Source organism: Meles meles, chromosome 5 (genome assembly GCF_922984935.1).
Source record: "Meles meles chromosome 5, mMelMel3.1 paternal haplotype, whole genome shotgun sequence".
Lineage (NCBI taxonomy): Eukaryota > Metazoa > Chordata > Mammalia > Carnivora > Mustelidae > Meles > Meles meles.
In genome coordinates, this window is record NC_060070.1 from 91129122 (window position 1) to 91146843 (window position 17722).

Below are 17722 nucleotides of genomic sequence, written 5' to 3' on the forward strand. Positions count from 1 at the left end.
GTTTTTTAGAAAAGAACAGGCCAGACTTCAGTTTCTTGGTCATCCATTATAGAAGGTGTAAAATGCCCATATGTTTATGAAAACTGTTTTCCCTGATTTCTAGGACCCTACTTTAAGGATCTTCCTCATACTTTGCAAGATATGCTCGGTAAATTGGTAGGGGACGGAGGAGCCGCTCAAACTGAATTCATTGAATATTCTAACAAATACAATTTTTTACAATTTACTGGCTGATAATACCTTCAAGAGTTGGGCCAAAAAAATGAAAATCTGTTGATGTTTTTAAAATCGAAAATTTTTGTTGTTTTTATGTTATTTTATAATTTGTAGGATGCTTCTAGTTTATAGAAGTATTGGATATTCTCATTTCAAATATGAATTTGATACTGTCTGCTATTCAGATCTGGTTTTTATATCTCAGTATAGAATTAAGCTATCTACCTTACATGCACAAATACTAATTTAAGTTTTGTGAATATGAATCATCCATTAATTTCTGTGCTATTTGGATTCAACTCAAAGCAAAGTTCTTTTCAATTTTAGGAATTCAAACTATGGTGTCTTATTTAGGCTACCACAAATCTTCTTAAAACACCAGTAGAAAAAAAAACACACCAGTAGATTTGAGTGTAAGGTCATGCTTTTTAATCATAACAGGAAATCATGGTTACTTACATCTGTATTTGAACTAATAAGTTAGTCATTGTTAGATTAAGGATTCACTGCATATAAGAAGTAAAAAATTACCTTTGTTGTGGTTCACACATCACTTTTGTTTTGTTTTGTTTTCTCATGAAGGCCAATTACATCATAGTCCTGAAGAACATGGGCTTTTTTTGGAGTCTGTATAACTGGGTTTGAATGCCAGATCTGTACTTTATGTGGTCTTAGTCAAGTTACATAGCTCTAAACCTCAGTTTCCTCATCTGTAAAATGAAGAAAATAACATAACCTATCACATAAGAGTATTTTAATAAGTCTAATACTGTAAAATGCTTTTAGTATTTGTCACATAATAAATACTAGTGGTGGTGCTGTGATTGTCTAAGAATTATTAGCAAATTCAAGTACTGTGAAAAAAGTGAAATTTTTGACAAATAATGTTGTTAGCATCATAGTGACAAATAGTATCTTTTCATTTCCATTGGCAAATACCTATTATTTTTTTAAGCCACCAAATTTTCCCCTTTTTTTTTAAGTATTTGAAATGTGTTCAAATTATTATGCTCATAAGCATTTGAAGAGTCTTTTTGTATCTTAAACTAAGCAGCAACAGAATACTAAACAGTTTCTATAATCTTCTCTAGCAGGTTAAATATTTCAGACCAACCAAAACTGACTCAGTGGATTAGAACAATCTCTCAGCAAATAAAAGCATTACAGGTTCTTAGGAAAGAAGAAAGTACTCCTAGTAAGTTCTGATAAGTTCATTTTTCCCCTAAAGTGTGAGATTGTTGGAAAATGTAGCTCCAGAAGAAGTTATTTAAGAATATTTTAAAAGTGAAACCTCTCATTTTAAAATTTGATTTATTCTAATTTTCTTTGTCTTAATGAACTAATTTTGACTTTACTACATTATTCCTTATTCCTTGAAAAACATACAAGCCCATGTGACGTTTATAATAAATACTTCTCACTTATTCCCCCATTTTATTGAAGAACTTCTAGGGGTGGGGGAATGTAACTGAGTTTTGGAGAGCCAGCTTTAGTTCGTGGCAAGCCGACTCGCTTTATTGTTGGTATTACCAGAGACTTCCCAAGTTTCATAAATATGTATGGCATTTAATGACCTTGCAGGAAAGCAGTCTGAGCAGAATTTCTATCATTGGATTTTATTAAAACAAAATAGCATACTCTCCTTACCTTCCCTAGCTGTGTTCTAGTGGCTCTACTATTAGGAAAGCGTAGTTGACTATAAAAGGTGCCTTGGTCACTCAGCTACTATTTCTCATGCTTTGAATGTACCTTAGGACAGTTTTTGTTAATGGGACTCTCCCCTGTCATTTTTTAATTTCTTTGACCTACTTATATTTAGAATGAAATTTACAGAACTACTATAAACTGATGATTAATAATATAAAATGCTTATTTCTTTAGATACTGCTTCTTCAAAGAATTCAGAAAATATGGATGCACTGCAGCTCCCTGAAGGGTTTAGGCCTGATTTTCATCCTAAGTGAGTATATTATTTGATTTCTTTCACACTTGTTCCAGTTAAAATGAAAAATTTAGTGGTTAGAATATGATTTATCAAACTAGGGAGCAAAATATTATGAGACATTGATCTTGAAATCTGAGATTTAAGGATTGCATGATAAAAATCAAAGAACCATATGACATGCTTTACTCCTACCAACCTCTTTTAGTTTGCATTGCTGACTCCCTGCTCTACCCTTTGTCTGGCTCTCCCCAGCAACAGCTAATCAGTACATCTAAATCTGAACTGTTCAGCTTCCCCACGAAGTCTTGTGCTTTCCTTCTGACTTTCATATTTCTGTTGAGGGCCCCACCAGTGTCTTAGTAACCCAGGATCAAACCAGAATATTTTCAGCCCTGTTTTAAGCAAATTAATTGTGAAGTGTAGTATAGATTATAGAGCCAAACTGCGACTGCTTGATTCAGTCTCCAGCAGCACTACCTACTAGCTGTGCGACTTTTTTTCAAATGCATAAGCTCTCTGTACCTCAGTTTCCTCATCTGTAAAGTGAGAGTACTGATACTCCCCTTGTCAGTGTTGTGAGGGTAAAGTGACATGCTGTTGTAGGTAAAGCCACCTGGCTGCCACGCCTGGCATGTACTACATTAACTCAAGAAAAGCCTCGGTCCTTTGCTTCCCACATCCTCTACTTCTGTCCCCATCACCAGTCCTATGATATTGTTTATTTCTTCTGCCATTTACTTCCATCAATCTAGTTAAAATGCTTAATCGACTGTCTCTTGATTTATCATTTTTAAACCATTACCCTTCTGTTGACTAACTGGCAGTTAATTCAGCCCTTACATCTATTTTATCCACTGCCCCTCACCAGTGCATAGGTGGAGTTACTTCAGGTTTAGGAGTTACTTCAGGTTTTAGTTAAATCAGTTGGCAATTTTTACATTGTAATTGTCTCTGCTGATAGAAGTTTTGTGTTATGATTTTATTTCCTTACATAATTTTGCCTTTCTGGTGATTAATAATCACCTTATATCTTTCACGTACTTGGTGTATATTACTTTCCCCCCCAGACACCCATTGTGTCTAGCTGTAACTTTTCGAAAATGCTAGGATGGATCAGATGATTTTCTGTCCTGGACCACCACCACCTTCCCCTCCCACAGCCTGTGTCCTCCTGTACTTATCAGGACAAGGCACAGCTGTCATCCTGAGACTTCCCCTGGCCATGCCCCTCATACTTCCCTGAATCTCATATCATGCTCTTTCTCGATTTACTTCTGATTCCTAAGAAAGGGTGCCTGGGTGTTAAATTTTCATGTTTAAAAATACATTTATTTATTTACTTAGTTGGTGGCTTGGGTATAGAACTGTAGATAGGTTAGAAGTAATTTTTCATCTAGATTTTGAAAGTATTGTTTTACCAAATTCTAGCATCTGTTGAGAAATTAACGCTATTCTGACTCCTGTTCCTTTGTAGTTATTACTTCTGGAAGCTGTTGGGATCTTCCCTTTAATTCTGAGTGGTGCTTTGTTGTTGTTGTTGTTAAGATTTTATTTATTTGACAGAGAGAGAGAGACAGGGTGAGAGGGAACACAGCACGAGGAGTGGGAGAGGGAGAAGCAGGCTTCCCGCTGAGCAGGGAGCCTGACACAGGACTCAATCTAAGCCAAAGGCAAACGCTTAACAACTGAGCCACCCAGGCGCCCTAATTCCCAGTGTTCTAAAAATTTCTCTGTGTTGTTCCTTGGTATGTGAATCTTTTCCTCATCCATTTTGCTACATTTTCAGTAGGCTCTTTGAAGATTCCTATCCTTCAGCTATGAGAGTTGTCTGTTTCTTCAGCAGTCTTCCCCTTTTGGTTTTTTGGTTCTTTGAGATAGTCCTACTGTTAGCTCAGGTTTGGCGCTCTTGGACTGGTCCTCTGAATTTCTCACAAGTTTTTTGGGTTCTATACTGTTTATGTTATCCCTGTATTTTTTGTTTCTGCCTGTTCGTTTGAATTTATCTCTTTGATGTTTGATTCTTTCCTTAAATGTTTACTGTTCCTTAGGTGGCTATTCAAAAACTCATTGGATTCCTGGTGGGCAGGCTGGAGTTTACTGACCTGTGAACTTCACAGTGAAATGATCAGGCCCCCACCAGTCCTTTACTTGAGATCCCCAAATGCCAGTGTGTAAAACAGCTTCCCTCTGAGGATTCTTCCCTGAAGAAACTAAAATTTGTGGCAGTGGGTATACATTGCCAATGTTCTGTAGATAGAGAAAGAGTTCAAGGGTTAACTGTAACCTTTGTTATGATTCAGTATGTAGGCTTCCACTGGATAGCTTATTTTCAGCCCTGGGCCTCACCCCTGTCCACCAAAATAAAGTATAACTCCTTTCAGGCAGAGACAGTTTGCAAGTCTCTAATTCCCACTTTGCACTCTCTATTTTTAAGTAGTTTAAGTGGTTTAATTCTAGCATAGCAAATGGATGTTAAGAAACTGAACCATTTGATTAACATGAGCACATTGTTTTGAGCTAATTCTGTACATGTTCACTTCAGGAACCCTTATTCTGAGAGCATAAAAGAAATGCTAACAACATTTGGAACTGCTACTTACAAGGTGGGACTAAAGGTTCATCCCAATGAGGAGGATCCCCGTGTGCCCATAATGTGTTGGGGTAGTTGTGCATACACCATCCAAAGCATAGGTAAGAGATTTACAATTGTCTCAACATTAAGTCACAAGCATGTGCTAACATGAGTTATGTGTAGAAGCCTCTATTTAAATGAGATGTTTAAAGTGGCAATAGTCTAAGGAAATAAAGACTTTGAAGCAGGAAGTATATACTGACAAAATATTAGACTGACAGCTTATAAATTAAGCACAGCAACAACTCATTCTTGTTGGTTGAGAGGATGTGTTTTCAATTTTACTTTTCATTCAGAGTTAATTCTTGTGAAATTACTTAAAAGATTTCAAAATGTTACAATATCGTGCTTTCAAATATACATAATATCCAATTTATTTATCATCTTAACCATTTTTAACCTGCAGAAAGAATTTTAAGTGATGAAGATAAACCATTATTTGGTCCTTTGCCTTGCAGACTGGTAAGTTGTCAGTTTGCTCAGTTCACAGAATGGTGGGAATGGAAATTCAGAAGTTCTGCTTTTTTTAAATTTTAAAAACCTGAACTGGTTATTTAAACATAGGTTCATCACTCCTTTCATAGTAAAACGCATTTTCTTTAAGAATAGTGAAGAAGTCATGCTTGTTTAATTTTTCATGACTTTCTTTTAAATAGACTTGAGCTCTTCACATCCAGAGATCTTGGTTAAACACATGAAAAGTGGAAAAAAACTAAAAACAGTTCTTGTTCTTGAATTTTTAATGCAGTAATTAGAAATATAAAACAGAACATACTCTCTACCACATTTGACTACCTTTTATGAGCATTATGTAGTACAGATTGATGTGAAAATAATACATTTAATACTGAGAAGAATGAAGAAGGAATATACAAAGCTTGCTAATTTTTATTGTATAGTTAGTGTCAGTGTGATAGACCGCCCTGCTATCCAAGTTTAAAATCATAAAAGTGCACTTAAGAACAAAGTCATGTAATTTTATTCATGTAGAATCACATGGGGAGTTTAAAAAATGCCTGGGCTCTACATGGATCAATTAGAGTCTCTGGAGATGGGCCCCAGGCATTAGGATTTCTTAAAAACTTCTTAGGTGCCAAGATTGACAACACAGATATAAGAGCCTTACAAAGAAATAAGCAGTCTAGAACATACAGTTCGGGATGAAACTCAACAGCTAGTTAATTTGCTGACTTTTGTTTTCATTGCAAACACTAGAGTCTCAGGACCCTTTTTTATCATTTAAAGAATATAGTTTGTGTATCAGAAGTACTCAGCTTGGGGTTGTACATTCAAATCCTCTTTGGAATATTTTAAAAATAGAAGTATCTAAACTGCTTTGGACTTGGAAAATCTGGAAGTAGACCTAGTATTAAAACCGTCCTGAATCGTACCTTTATAGTAAATCAGCAGAATGGTAGTTCTTAACTATCAGATATATGATGATATAATGATATGATATATCAGAGTTGACTGTGATATTTTTCTTAACAGTAAATAAGGGTTGGTAATATGTTGATTATTAAAAGGCAATCTAATAGCCATCTAGTTGATTAGCAGAATTTGTTGAATTTCTCTTCTTAGTATTTATCCTATCCCTTTCATTCGTACTCCTGCTTGTTTGGTTCATACCATTTCTGGCCTAGATTATTATATCAGTCTCTACCCTGAATCTTTTTCCTAATACAATATCAGAGTGTTCCTCCAAACAGTGACTATATCTCTTAAACTTTTTTTTTTTAAGTATATTTAGTTATTTATTTAAGTAATCTCTGCACCCAGTGGGGGACTCAAACTCAGACTCCAAGATCAAGATTTGCAGGCTCTACTGATTGAGCCAGTCAGACACCCCTATCTTTTAAGCTGCTTCTTTTTTTTTTTTTTTTTTTAAGATTTTATTTATTTATTTGACAGAGACACAGAGAGAGAGGGAACACAAGCAGGGGAAATGGGAGAGAGAGAAATAGGCTTCCCACAAAGCAGGCAGCCTGATGTGGGGCTCAAACCCAGGACCCTAGGATCATGACCTGAGCTGAAGGCAGTCGCTTAACCAACTGAGCCACCCTGGCGCCCTGTTCGAAACTTCTTAACCTGTTTCTCCATTATCACTTCCTGCCAATCCCCACAATCCATGGTCCAAGCTGACAGAATTACTGCCAGTCCCCAAATGCTAATTCCCAGGCCTTCCTCTCTGTTAGAGTGCCCCAAATAGACTCCTCTTTTGGATGGCTCTTCAAGCTCTGCCTTCCCTGGAAACCTCTGAGCCGTGCCCAATGAAGGGGATACCCTCTTCTGTGATATTGCCTCCTGCAGTCATTTCCTCCCCATTTCCTTCCCCACCTCTGCTCACCCCAATCCCCCAACCATCCACCCCCAGCCAGGACCATGAGCTTCTTGAGTGCAGGAAAAGTGGCGTAAGTGTTCATTTAAGATCTTCAAAACCGAGACTGACATATATTAGTAGTCCTCAATATCTGTTGAACCAAACAGTGTTACAGAGAATTCGGAAAACAGAATTAAGCAGGAAGGAAAAAACTCATCAGTTCACCACCTTTTTCATTAGCATGTTGAAACTTGATTACAGTTGATACTTGTAGTTTTGTTCTTGCTATATTCTTCACTTTACATCGAGATTTTTCTCATTGTTGGGGCACCTGGGTGGCTCGATCGTTGAGCGTCTGCCTTCAGCTCAGGTTATGATCCCAGGGTCCTGGAATCAAGCCCCGCATTGGGCTCCCTGCTCAGCAGAAAGCCTGCTTCTCCCTCTTCCACTCCCCCTCCTTGTATTCCCTCTCTCGCTGTCTCTCTGTCAAATAAATAAATAAAATCTTTTGAAAAAAAAATTTTTTTTCTCAATGTTGCTACGTAGTCACTATAATAATTTTGATGAACTGCAGACACTCTGATTTGTTACATCCATCTTCTTGCCCATAGTTTCCCCACTATTTGGAGGATTTCCCACATTTTTGAGTATCTTTTTAGAATAAAGAAATACCGCATCACCTTGGGAAGTCTTGGTTATTCACAGTTCGTCTTGATGCATGTGTCCGTTATCTTAGAGAACTAGCAGCGTGGTTGCAAGGAGATAGCTTCAGTGTTTTCTGCATACAATTAGATATTCTTCATTCCATTCATTTCACTTTAGAGTCCTGTGGTTACAGATGTGACAGAGTCAGTTCCTTACTACCTAGAAATATCCAAAACAGATCTCATATGCATCCAGTTTTGCTTTGACTAGCTGTGCTCTGAACTAGAATTCCTGAAAGGATAGAACTACAGTTGACCCTTAAGCAACATAGGTTTGAACTGAACAGGTTCACTTACACATGGTGTGTTTGTGTGTGTGTGTACATTGCCATAAATGTATTTTCTCTTAAGTCATAATGGCCGTACTATTTTCTTTTTTCTTGCTTCTTCTATTGTAAGGATATAGTATGTAATACATATAACATACAAAAATGTGTTAATCAACTGTTTATGTCATCAGTAAGGCTTCTAGTCAGCAGTAGGCTATTAAGTTTTGGGGGAGTGAAAAGTTATATGCAGATTTTCAACTGTGGTGGGGGGCTCGGCTCCTCCAACCCCCACGTTGCTCAGGGATGAAATGTACCTTATATGCTGGCTTCTTTGCTCATTGCATCAATCTCTTTATTTCAGGATGACTGTCTTAGGTCACTAACAAGATTTGCTGCAGCACATTGGACAGTGGCATCACTTTCAGTGGTGCAAAGACACTTCTGTAAACTTTTTGCATGTGAGTATGAACACTTAAACCATATATGGTAATTTCTCATCTTCCGTGATTTTGTTCTTAGTGGTGCAACTTCTCTCCATTAGTAAAAATAGTTTGGTAATACTGTTTATGTGCAGGTTCTAGCTTACAAATTCATACATATCTTACAGAAGAATACATTTAAACTCTCGGGTGTATGCATTTTTATGTTGGCATATGAGATGTGCTAATATATTTTTCTTTAACTGTTTAGCATTGGTGCCAGACGACAACCATGGAGACCTTCCATGCATATTAGATATTGACATGTTCCATTTGTTGGTGAGTATCTTGTGATTTGTCTCTTTGGAATTCTCTTTATCGCACTATATCTTAGTACGATAGACTAAGATAGATATACAGATAGATATATCGTACTGTATCTTAGTACGATAGACTACGATAGACTATTAGACTTGGTGAATGGTGTAAAGGCAAACAGGAGGAGTTGTCATCTATTATTCCTAATACTTTTGAGTATAATTCTTTTCCCAGAAGGCTCAAAAAAGAAAATACTAAGGAATATAGTTGAGAGGCTTGACCTCTCTTATTTTGTTTGTGACCGAGGTCAGTAATTTAACGTCTTTATGTTTTTTACCCGTACAGTGCTTTGAGACAGATAAACCCTATGGTCACGTTGCTTAGCAACAGACAGCCCTTTTCTGTGATTTAAGGAAAGGTTTGTCTTCTGAGCAGGTGCGTTCTAGTGCCAGGACACCGCACGGGCTAGGCAGTGGGTGGCTAACCTTCAGCACCGCATCAGCCGAGTGCCTTACACTGAGTAAGTGCACCACCACACACAGCAACCCCATGTGCTGTCCCCTTAACCTCCTTGGGCATCAGATTCTGAACCTTTGAGTTAGTTAGTTCCTGTCTCATATGATTGTGTCAGAACTGAGTGGAACAAGCAATATAAAGAGCTTAGAGCACCATGTCCCCAGTAAATGTTAGCCATTGTTACTGATTCTAGGACTCCTGTAAAGACCACTACCACTGGCACCACTGATGGGCAGCAGGAGGCTCCTAAGGAGCTAGCATTTACTGTGCACCTGACTGCTTTCACATCCATTCTCAGTTAGCCCTTACATCCTTACTGCTGAGGTATTAAAGCATATATATATTAGGTCTAGTTTACCAGCAGGGAAGCTGAGGCTCAAAGTTGTTAACTTGAATAAAAAGCCTGTAAGAGGAGCTGGGATTCCTATATAGGTTTTTGTGTGTCCAAAACCCTGGTGTGTTTTTTTTTTCCACTGCTCACTCCCTAGAAAGATATCAAGTGTTATCTTTCTTACTACTAATAAGGTATGTATGAGGGAGTCCCTGGACATATGAAATGATGGTACTTATGCAGACCGCATTAGTCCATAAGTCGTTTCATTTAGCCAATCCCAGTGGAATTTCTAGCATGTGCCCTTTAACAACAAAGATTTCTGAAGGGGAGGGGCTGAGCTCAGAAGGAGATCATGTTAAGAAAATGGAAATGTGTTCAGCTGTGGAAGAAAAGGTCACCTATCTGACCCTTGGCATTTGGTATCTAGGTGGGCTTGGTGCTCGCTTTCCCTGCATTGCAGTGTCAGGATTTCTCTGGGATCAGCCTTGGCACTGGAGACCTTCACATTTTCCATCTGGTTACTATGGCACACATCATACAGATCTTACTTACCTCATGTACAGGTAACTCATTTTTTTCAGCTTCTTAAAGGGCGTACTTGAGTTTTCCCTGTTTTAAAAAAAAAAGAGAGTGAGACACCTGGGTGGCTCAGTCGGCTAAACATCTGCCTTCGGCTCAGGTTCCTGGGATCGAGTCCCACACTGGGCTCCTTGCTCAATGGGGAGCCTGCTTCTCCCTCTTCCTGCTACTCCCCTTACTTGTGAGCTCGCACATGCAAACACACACTCACTTGCTCTCTCTGACAAATAAATCTCTAAAAAAAGAGAGAGAAGAGGTGCTCAGACAACCAGACAAGAATGATGCATAAATTATAATTAGGCTTATTTTTTCTGTTCATCCTTACGTGGATCATTTTGAAATGATTTTTCTCCTAGTAAAATCTTTTCTCCTAGTAAAATCCCCTAGCTGTATGAATGTTTCTACTTATTATTTCTTAAGTTCAGTAATAGTCGAGTACCATAGAATGTGTATTTAGCTGATTTCCTCAAAGCCTGCTGGCTCCTTGTTATGATGGAGATTGACACAGTGCTCATACCTGGGAGCTAAATTTCTTTGTATTTTGTGTGAGTATTTTCAGATACGTACAAATACAGGAATCTATTTGAGGGCTTAAATGATGTCATTAATCCATAAGCAAATATGGGGTACTAATATTTTCATATCTTTCAGAAGAGAATGGTATGGATCAAGAAAATCCTGCTGGGGAAGAAGAATTAGCAGTTCTTGCTTTGTATAAAACACTTCAGCAGCATACAGGAAGGTGAGGTCATAATCTTTACATCATCACAGTTCCCCAAATATTAGTGGCTGATAGCATGAGAAAGGAATTCCTCTGTTGAAAAGGGACATTGCTGCCTGTTGACATGTGTAAAAAAGAAAATGAGGGATGAAATTTTAATATGCTAATAACATGATTGGAAATCTCTGAGAAAGGAGTAATATATAGAGCTTCCCACATGTATTTGGCCGTGGAACCTTTGCTCAGAGGCTCTGGCACGGACTAGTGAAAATACAGAACTTACTTTGAAAAGTATTATTCTAAAATACATGTTGTCTCACAAGGAGTTTTATAAAATGCAAGTTAAGTCAGCATAATATATTTTTAAGGTAATATCCAGGATTGGCTGGAGTGCAGGGGAATTATTAGAATTCCACATATTGTTGGAGTCATTTGGATTTGGTACAGCAGTTTCACCTAGCTTTTTTTTTTTTTTTTTAATATTTTATTTATTTGACAGACAGAGATCACAAGTAGGCAGAGAGGCAGGCAGAGAGAGAGGAGGGGAAGCAGGCTCCCTGCTGAGCAGAGAGCCCGATGCGGGGCTCGATCCCAGGACCCTGGGATCATGATCTGAGCTGAAGGCAGAGTCTTTAACCCACTGAGCCACCCAGGCGCCCCTTCACTTAGCTTTTTAACAGTGTGTGTCAAGAACCATAATTTTATTCTTTAAATTTTATTCTTCTTCCCATTTCTGAGAATGCACTCTAATAAAATAATTCAGCATATAGAAAAACCTATCACCATAAAGATATACACTGTGACAAAGAATTTAAAGCAATCGCAGTGTTTGCTTACAGGGGAATAATTTTCTGAATATTATGATTGATGTATTCCAGAATATTATAGTTCTGATAAAAATTATGTTTTATGATGTTCTGAAAAAGAATTTTATATTTCATATGTTTCAACTCTAACTACATAAGACATAAATGAGTGTAAAAATAGAAATAGCTAGGTGCCGATAAAAGTTTCTAGAATAATGGATAGTTTTGTTTTTTTCAAACTTTACATAGTTATACTTTTCTATATTTTAATAACAGCATTCTATATTTAATAACAGCATAATAATGGCTATAGCACCATTTATACCTGACATCCCATAATGGGGCTGCCCCACTCCTTTTAAGCCTCTGCCACTGATTCCAAATAGCAGTTTTCCCCGTTTTCATGATGTGCTGTAACTAGAATGACCTTTCCTCATACATTTCCCAATTACCATTTTTCTCTTTTTAGTGCCTTGAAAGAAACACCATCTGGCTGGCATCTGTGGAGGAATGTCAGAAATGGAATCATGCCTTTCCTGAAGTGTTCTGCTTTGTTTTTTCACTACTTAAATGGAGTTCCTTCCCCACCTGAAATTCAAGGTAATTTCTAATTTCTTTCAAAGTGTAGGAAGTGTATGTAGTCTTTCACTCCAGCAGTATATAATTAAAGTTACTTGGAAAAATGAAAGCTTAGGGGGCACCTGGGTGGCTCAGTCGGTCAAGCATCCAACTTTTCATTTTGACTCAGGTCATTATCTAGGTGTCATGAGATCAAAGCCTGTGTGGGGCTTCATGCTGGTTATGGAGCCTGCTTAAGATTCTCCCTCTCTCTATCTTTCCTCTCCCCTCAACTTGGGTGCCCACTCTCTCTCTCTCAAAAAAAAAAAAGAAGGAAAGAAAACTTAGAACATAGCTAATTGACTGTTGTGAGGTACACAATTATAGAATAAAAATGCATATTTATGTATATATGACTGATTTTATTTAGCTCTCCTAAATGTACTGTTTTTATGTACAAAAACATACTAGTTTTTCTTTCAGAATTTGAGTGTTCAAATTATATGTTATTCATCAACTGGGTTCTTCAGGTAATAAAAAGGGAAAAGTCATAATGTCAGGTGTTTGTTAACTTGAAATGTCTTGAAATGTGGCGTTAATGTTCAGAATACCTGTAATTGCACATATATGGTTTTAATTTAGAAATTCATTTGCTATTTTACAGTTATTTTCTATGTTCTGTTTTGATTCATCTCATAAAATTGTAGCATCAAGACAGACTTAAAGTTTACTTAGTCTCTATACCTCATAGTGACTGGCGCAGGGCAAGGGGTGCCCACCGGTGAGATTTTCCTCTCAAAGTATGTTGATTGGCACCTTCATTCAGCTAATAGTGTAGACTTCCTAATCATTTGCAGTGATGATTAAGGGTAGTGCTTAAACCCATCTCCCATGATAACATCATTTTCTATTTCTGTGCTGCTTTATACTTTTCTAGAGCACTCATAACTTTTTTTTGTCATCTGTTTGTTCACACATAACCCCAATGAAGTAGACTGGGCTGGTACATCATTTTTCAGGTGGTTAAATTGAGACACCAAGAAATCATGACCAGTTTGGTGTGGGAGCTACGTGGTTCTGTTCTCAATTCTGCCATTTTCTACGGACCCCTTCCACATGCCCCTTGTGAACTTCCTACGAGTTATGTATCTAGTAAATCCAAACTCTTTCATCATGCTTTTAAGTTCTGCTAGTGCTTACTGTCCTACAGGATGCACTCTCAGTTGTTATATGCACCACTCTTCTCTTCCCCATTTGCAGTTTCTGGAACAAGCCATTTTGAGCATTTGTGTAACTATCTTTCCCTGCCAAACAACCTCATTTGCCTTTTTCAAGAAAATAATGAGATAACAAAATTACTGATTGAAAGGTAAGGATTATATGCTTTTCTTCCATTATATTGAATAGTTCTGTGGAAACAAACTTGGGTTTTTTTCACATATTACAGAAGTCTCGGATAGGGAGCCTGGCAGAATTCAATCTGTATAATTCATCTTGTAAGGATTAGGCCTTCTTAGTTAAGAATCTACCTCTGTGGAAAGGCTTTTGCCAAGCTAGTGAATAGCGTAAGCAGATTTGCTCAGAAGGAGGATAGTGGTGGGAATGTATATTTCCTCATATTAACTTACTTGTTAAGGATTCTGTTACATAAATTTTTGGAACTGAAAAACCTTGAGTGTTATCTCATCCAATACCCTCACTTTAATATTTGAGAAAATTGACGTCTAGAGAAAGTTGTTCGTCAGTCATGTCAAGTTAGTGATTTAAGATTAGAATTTGGCTGTTTCACCCACCGAATGGGGGGAAATATTTGCAAATCATGTATCTGGTAAGGGATCAATATTCAGAATGTATGAGTGTATGGCCAGAATTCTTTCATCTCAACCAAAAAAGCAACCGCCCATTTAAAAAGGAGCAAAGGACTTCTCCAAAGAAGATAGAGGCCAGTAAACACATGAAAACATGCTCACACCCCTAGACGTTAAGAAAACACAAATAAGGGGCGCCTGGGTGGCTCAGTGGGCTAAGCCGCTGCCTTCGGCTCGGGTCATGGTCTCAGGGTCCTGGGATCGAGCCCCACATCGGGCTCTCTGCTCCGCAGGGAGCCTGCTTCCCCCTCTCTCTCTGCCTGCTGCTCTACTTGTGATCTCTCTCTCTCTCTGTCAAATAAATAAATAAATAAAATATTTAAAAAAAAAAAAAAAGAAAACACAAATAAGGGGCGCCTGGGTGGCTCAGTGGGTTAAAGCCTCTGCCTTCTGCCCAGGTCATGATCCGAGGGTTCTGGGATAGAGCCCCACATCAGGTTCTCTGCTCAGCGGGAAGCTTGCTTCCCTTCTTCTCTCTCTGCCTGCCTCTCTGCCTACTTGTGATCTCTGTCTGTCAAATAAATAAATAAAATCTTTAAAAAAAAAAAAAAGAAAACACAAATAAGGGCCACAGTGAGGTACTACTTCACACTTATTAGGATGGTTGTAATCAAAAGACAGACAATAATAACACATGTTTTTTAGAAATGAAAGAAATTGAAGTCCTTGTGCATTGCTCATAGGAATAGAAAATAGGGCAGTTGCTCTGGAAAATAGTATGGCAGTTCCTCAAAAAGTTAAACATAGAATTATCGTATGATCCAGCAGTTCACCTTCTAGGTATATATTGCAAAAGATTCGAAATCAGGGACTCAGATATTTGTACAACTGTGTTCATAGCAGCATTAGTCATAATAGCCAAAAGGTAGAGCAACCTAACAGATGAGTAGATAAACACTATGTAGTATCTACATAGTGACATACTCTTTTAGCCTCAAAAAGGAAGGAAATTCTGGCCCCTGCTACAACAGGGATGAAGCTTGAAAGCATGCTGAGTAGAAGAAGCCAGTCACAAAAGAATGAATATTACATGTTTCCGTTTACCTGAGGTATCTTTGGTAGTCAAATTCATAGAGACAGAAAACAGTGATTAGCAGAGGCCGGAGGGAAGGAGGAAGGGGTTGGTGTTTAACGAGTACAGAATTTCATTTGGGAATGTTGAAAAAGTTGTGGAGATGGATGGTAGGGATGGCTGCCCAACAGTGTGAATGTACTTAATGCCACAGAACTATATGCTTTAAAATGATTAAAATGGTAAGCTTTATGTTATGTATATTTTGTCACAATTTAAAAAAAAATTTTATAATGACTATTCTAGCTCCAAATAATAAGAGCTTGTCATTAATTCATACTGGATTTTCCAGGGTGCCCAAATTAGTGGGATAATAGTGTATGCTTCTAGGAAATCACAGGTCATATTCTTCTGAATTTAAAAATTACAGCAAAATAATGTCTTCCTCCTTTTGATGTGGTGAATATATTAAGCCAAGAAGATTTGTTTTTCTCTTACTGGATAGAGAAACAGGAAAAAATTCTATTCTCACCTTTCCAAAGTTAAATTTTGGTTTCTTTTTTCCATTCACATTGAAGTTGGTGCCATAACATTGAAGTGAAAAGATATCTAGAAGGTGAAAGAGATGCCATAAGGTAAGTTAAAGATTATAAAAAATTTGGTTGGGCAGGAAGTAGGGAAGAAGCAGGATGTAAATATGCCTTTCCTTTAAAATTGACCTCCCAGGCATTCAGTGATTCTGAGAGGAAGAACATCTTGCCTTCATACTTTTTTCTTAGTCTGACAATGAGAGTTTCTAAAGAATAAGATTTATGAATCTAAATATAGTATTATTTATTTTGATTATTTAATTATGAATCTAAGTATTATTTAATTATGAATCTAAGTATTATTCTTGGCAGAGGAAAAAATAACAAAATTACTGTATTTTGAAGTGTTTGCTTTTTTAAAAATATAGGTCCTTTTTCAGATTTTTCTTAGCTGTTTTTTTCCATTTATTGTGGAAAATTTTAAACTGTCCAAAAGTGTTAAGAGTTGTATGATAAGGTTCCACATTCCTATCACTCAGTTTCAGTAATTATCAAATCATGGCCTTTTTTTTTCCCCCATTCTTTTTGATGTTAGCTCTATTCTGATTCCATAGGAAAGTATGCTATTGTGGTGATAACAGATGTATTTCATCTGTTAATCTCTCCTTGGTTCTACCAAATATATCACTCATAAAACTCAGAAGGCTAGAAGAGATGATCTGTTCTGTTTCTTTGATTTTTTTTTTTAAGATTTTATTTATTTATTTGACAGAGAGAGATCACAAGTAGAGCAACAGGCAGAGAGAGAGGAGGAAGCAGGCTCCTCACTGAGCAGAGAGCCCTATGCGGGGCTCGATCCCAGGACCCTGAGATCATGACCTGAGCCGAAGGCAGAGTCTTAACCCACTGAGCCACCCAGGCACCCCTGTTTCTTTGATTTTATACACATCTTGTTCCAAATCTAGAAATGATAGCACTCTAATTTTATTAAGTTGAGCCACATGAAATTCCAGTTAATTTAAGTCAAAAATGATTAAGTGTCACCAGTGTCATATGGTTCAACTCTGCAGTCAGAAAACATGTGGAACCGTCGTTCTGTACTTAATGTTTCCATCAGGTTTTAAAAAATACTGAGACCTAGGGGTGCCTGACTGGCTCAGTGACTCTTATTCTTGGGGTTGTGAGTTTGGGTCCCTCATTGGGTATAGAGATTACTTTAAAGAAGTCTTGGGAGGAAAAAAAATACCCAGGCTTTACCTACCAAATCTGATTTCTCTAACATTGGTATATGTGTCTCCCCAAGTTCCCCCCATGTGACTCTGGTATAAGATCTGCTATCTGCAGGGCACCTGGGTGGCTCAGTCAATTAAGTGTCCTACTTTTGATTTCATCTCAGGTCATGATCTCAGGGTTGTGAGAGCAAGCCCCTGTGTTGGGCTCACATACTAGGCATGGAGCCTGCTTAGGATTCTCTCTCTCTCTCTCTCTCTTTTTTTTTTTTCCTTAAAACGATCTGCTGTCTCAGTCACTTCCCCTTGGCTGTGCTACTTCCCTCAGGGATAGTGGGGACAGGCCATATTACACAGCCTGTGTTGGGCATATGTGAGCACTGAGAAGAGATCCTCACATACAGTTAAATTTGGAACTACATATTATATGAATTAACTTGTCACAGAATCATCATGGCCTGGTGTCTCTAATTTAAAGAAAATCTATTTGTTCTTGTACTGCCTTCTCTTCTCCCCACTCATTTCACTCTTAATAAGTGTATCTTCTCTGTCTTATCCTGAGTTTTGTGGTTGGACTCTCCATTACTGTGCTGTTTTCCATAGAAGCCCAGGAAGGAACCTCCCCTTCTTCCCAGAGCTACCAGATTTTCACTTAAATGGGGCAGATACTAAGTACTATCTACTGTCTTGATTATGTATTCTGAGCTCTTCAAGTAAAAATGTAAACAGTAGGGTCCTGTGTTATT

The 17722-nt window shown here is 37.7% G+C and overlaps 1 protein-coding gene across 5 annotated transcripts in view; it reads left to right on the plus strand.

Annotated features, from left to right (window-relative positions):
- UBR2 (ubiquitin protein ligase E3 component n-recognin 2) overlaps positions 1-17722 on the plus strand; it is a 125816-nt gene that overhangs the window by 100622 nt on the left and 7472 nt on the right. For 2 of the 5 annotated variants that reach the window (XM_046004495.1, XM_046004494.1), the window contains exons 33-43: positions 1308-1411; positions 2098-2176; positions 4704-4852; positions 5200-5255; positions 8448-8544; positions 8777-8844; positions 10101-10236; positions 10904-10994; positions 12249-12379; positions 13598-13706; positions 15796-15852. In XM_046004495.1, coding sequence (XP_045860451.1) covers positions 1308-1411; positions 2098-2176; positions 4704-4852; positions 5200-5255; positions 8448-8544; positions 8777-8844; positions 10101-10236; positions 10904-10994; positions 12249-12379; positions 13598-13706; positions 15796-15852 — 1077 coding nt within the window. Of the gene's footprint in view, positions 1-1307; positions 1412-2097; positions 2177-4703; positions 4853-5199; positions 5256-8447; positions 8545-8776; positions 8845-10100; positions 10237-10903; positions 10995-12248; positions 12380-13597; positions 13707-15795; positions 15853-17722 lie in introns of those variants that run through there. The other 3 variants (XM_046004497.1, XM_046004496.1, XM_046004498.1) reach the window with 3 other exon arrangements.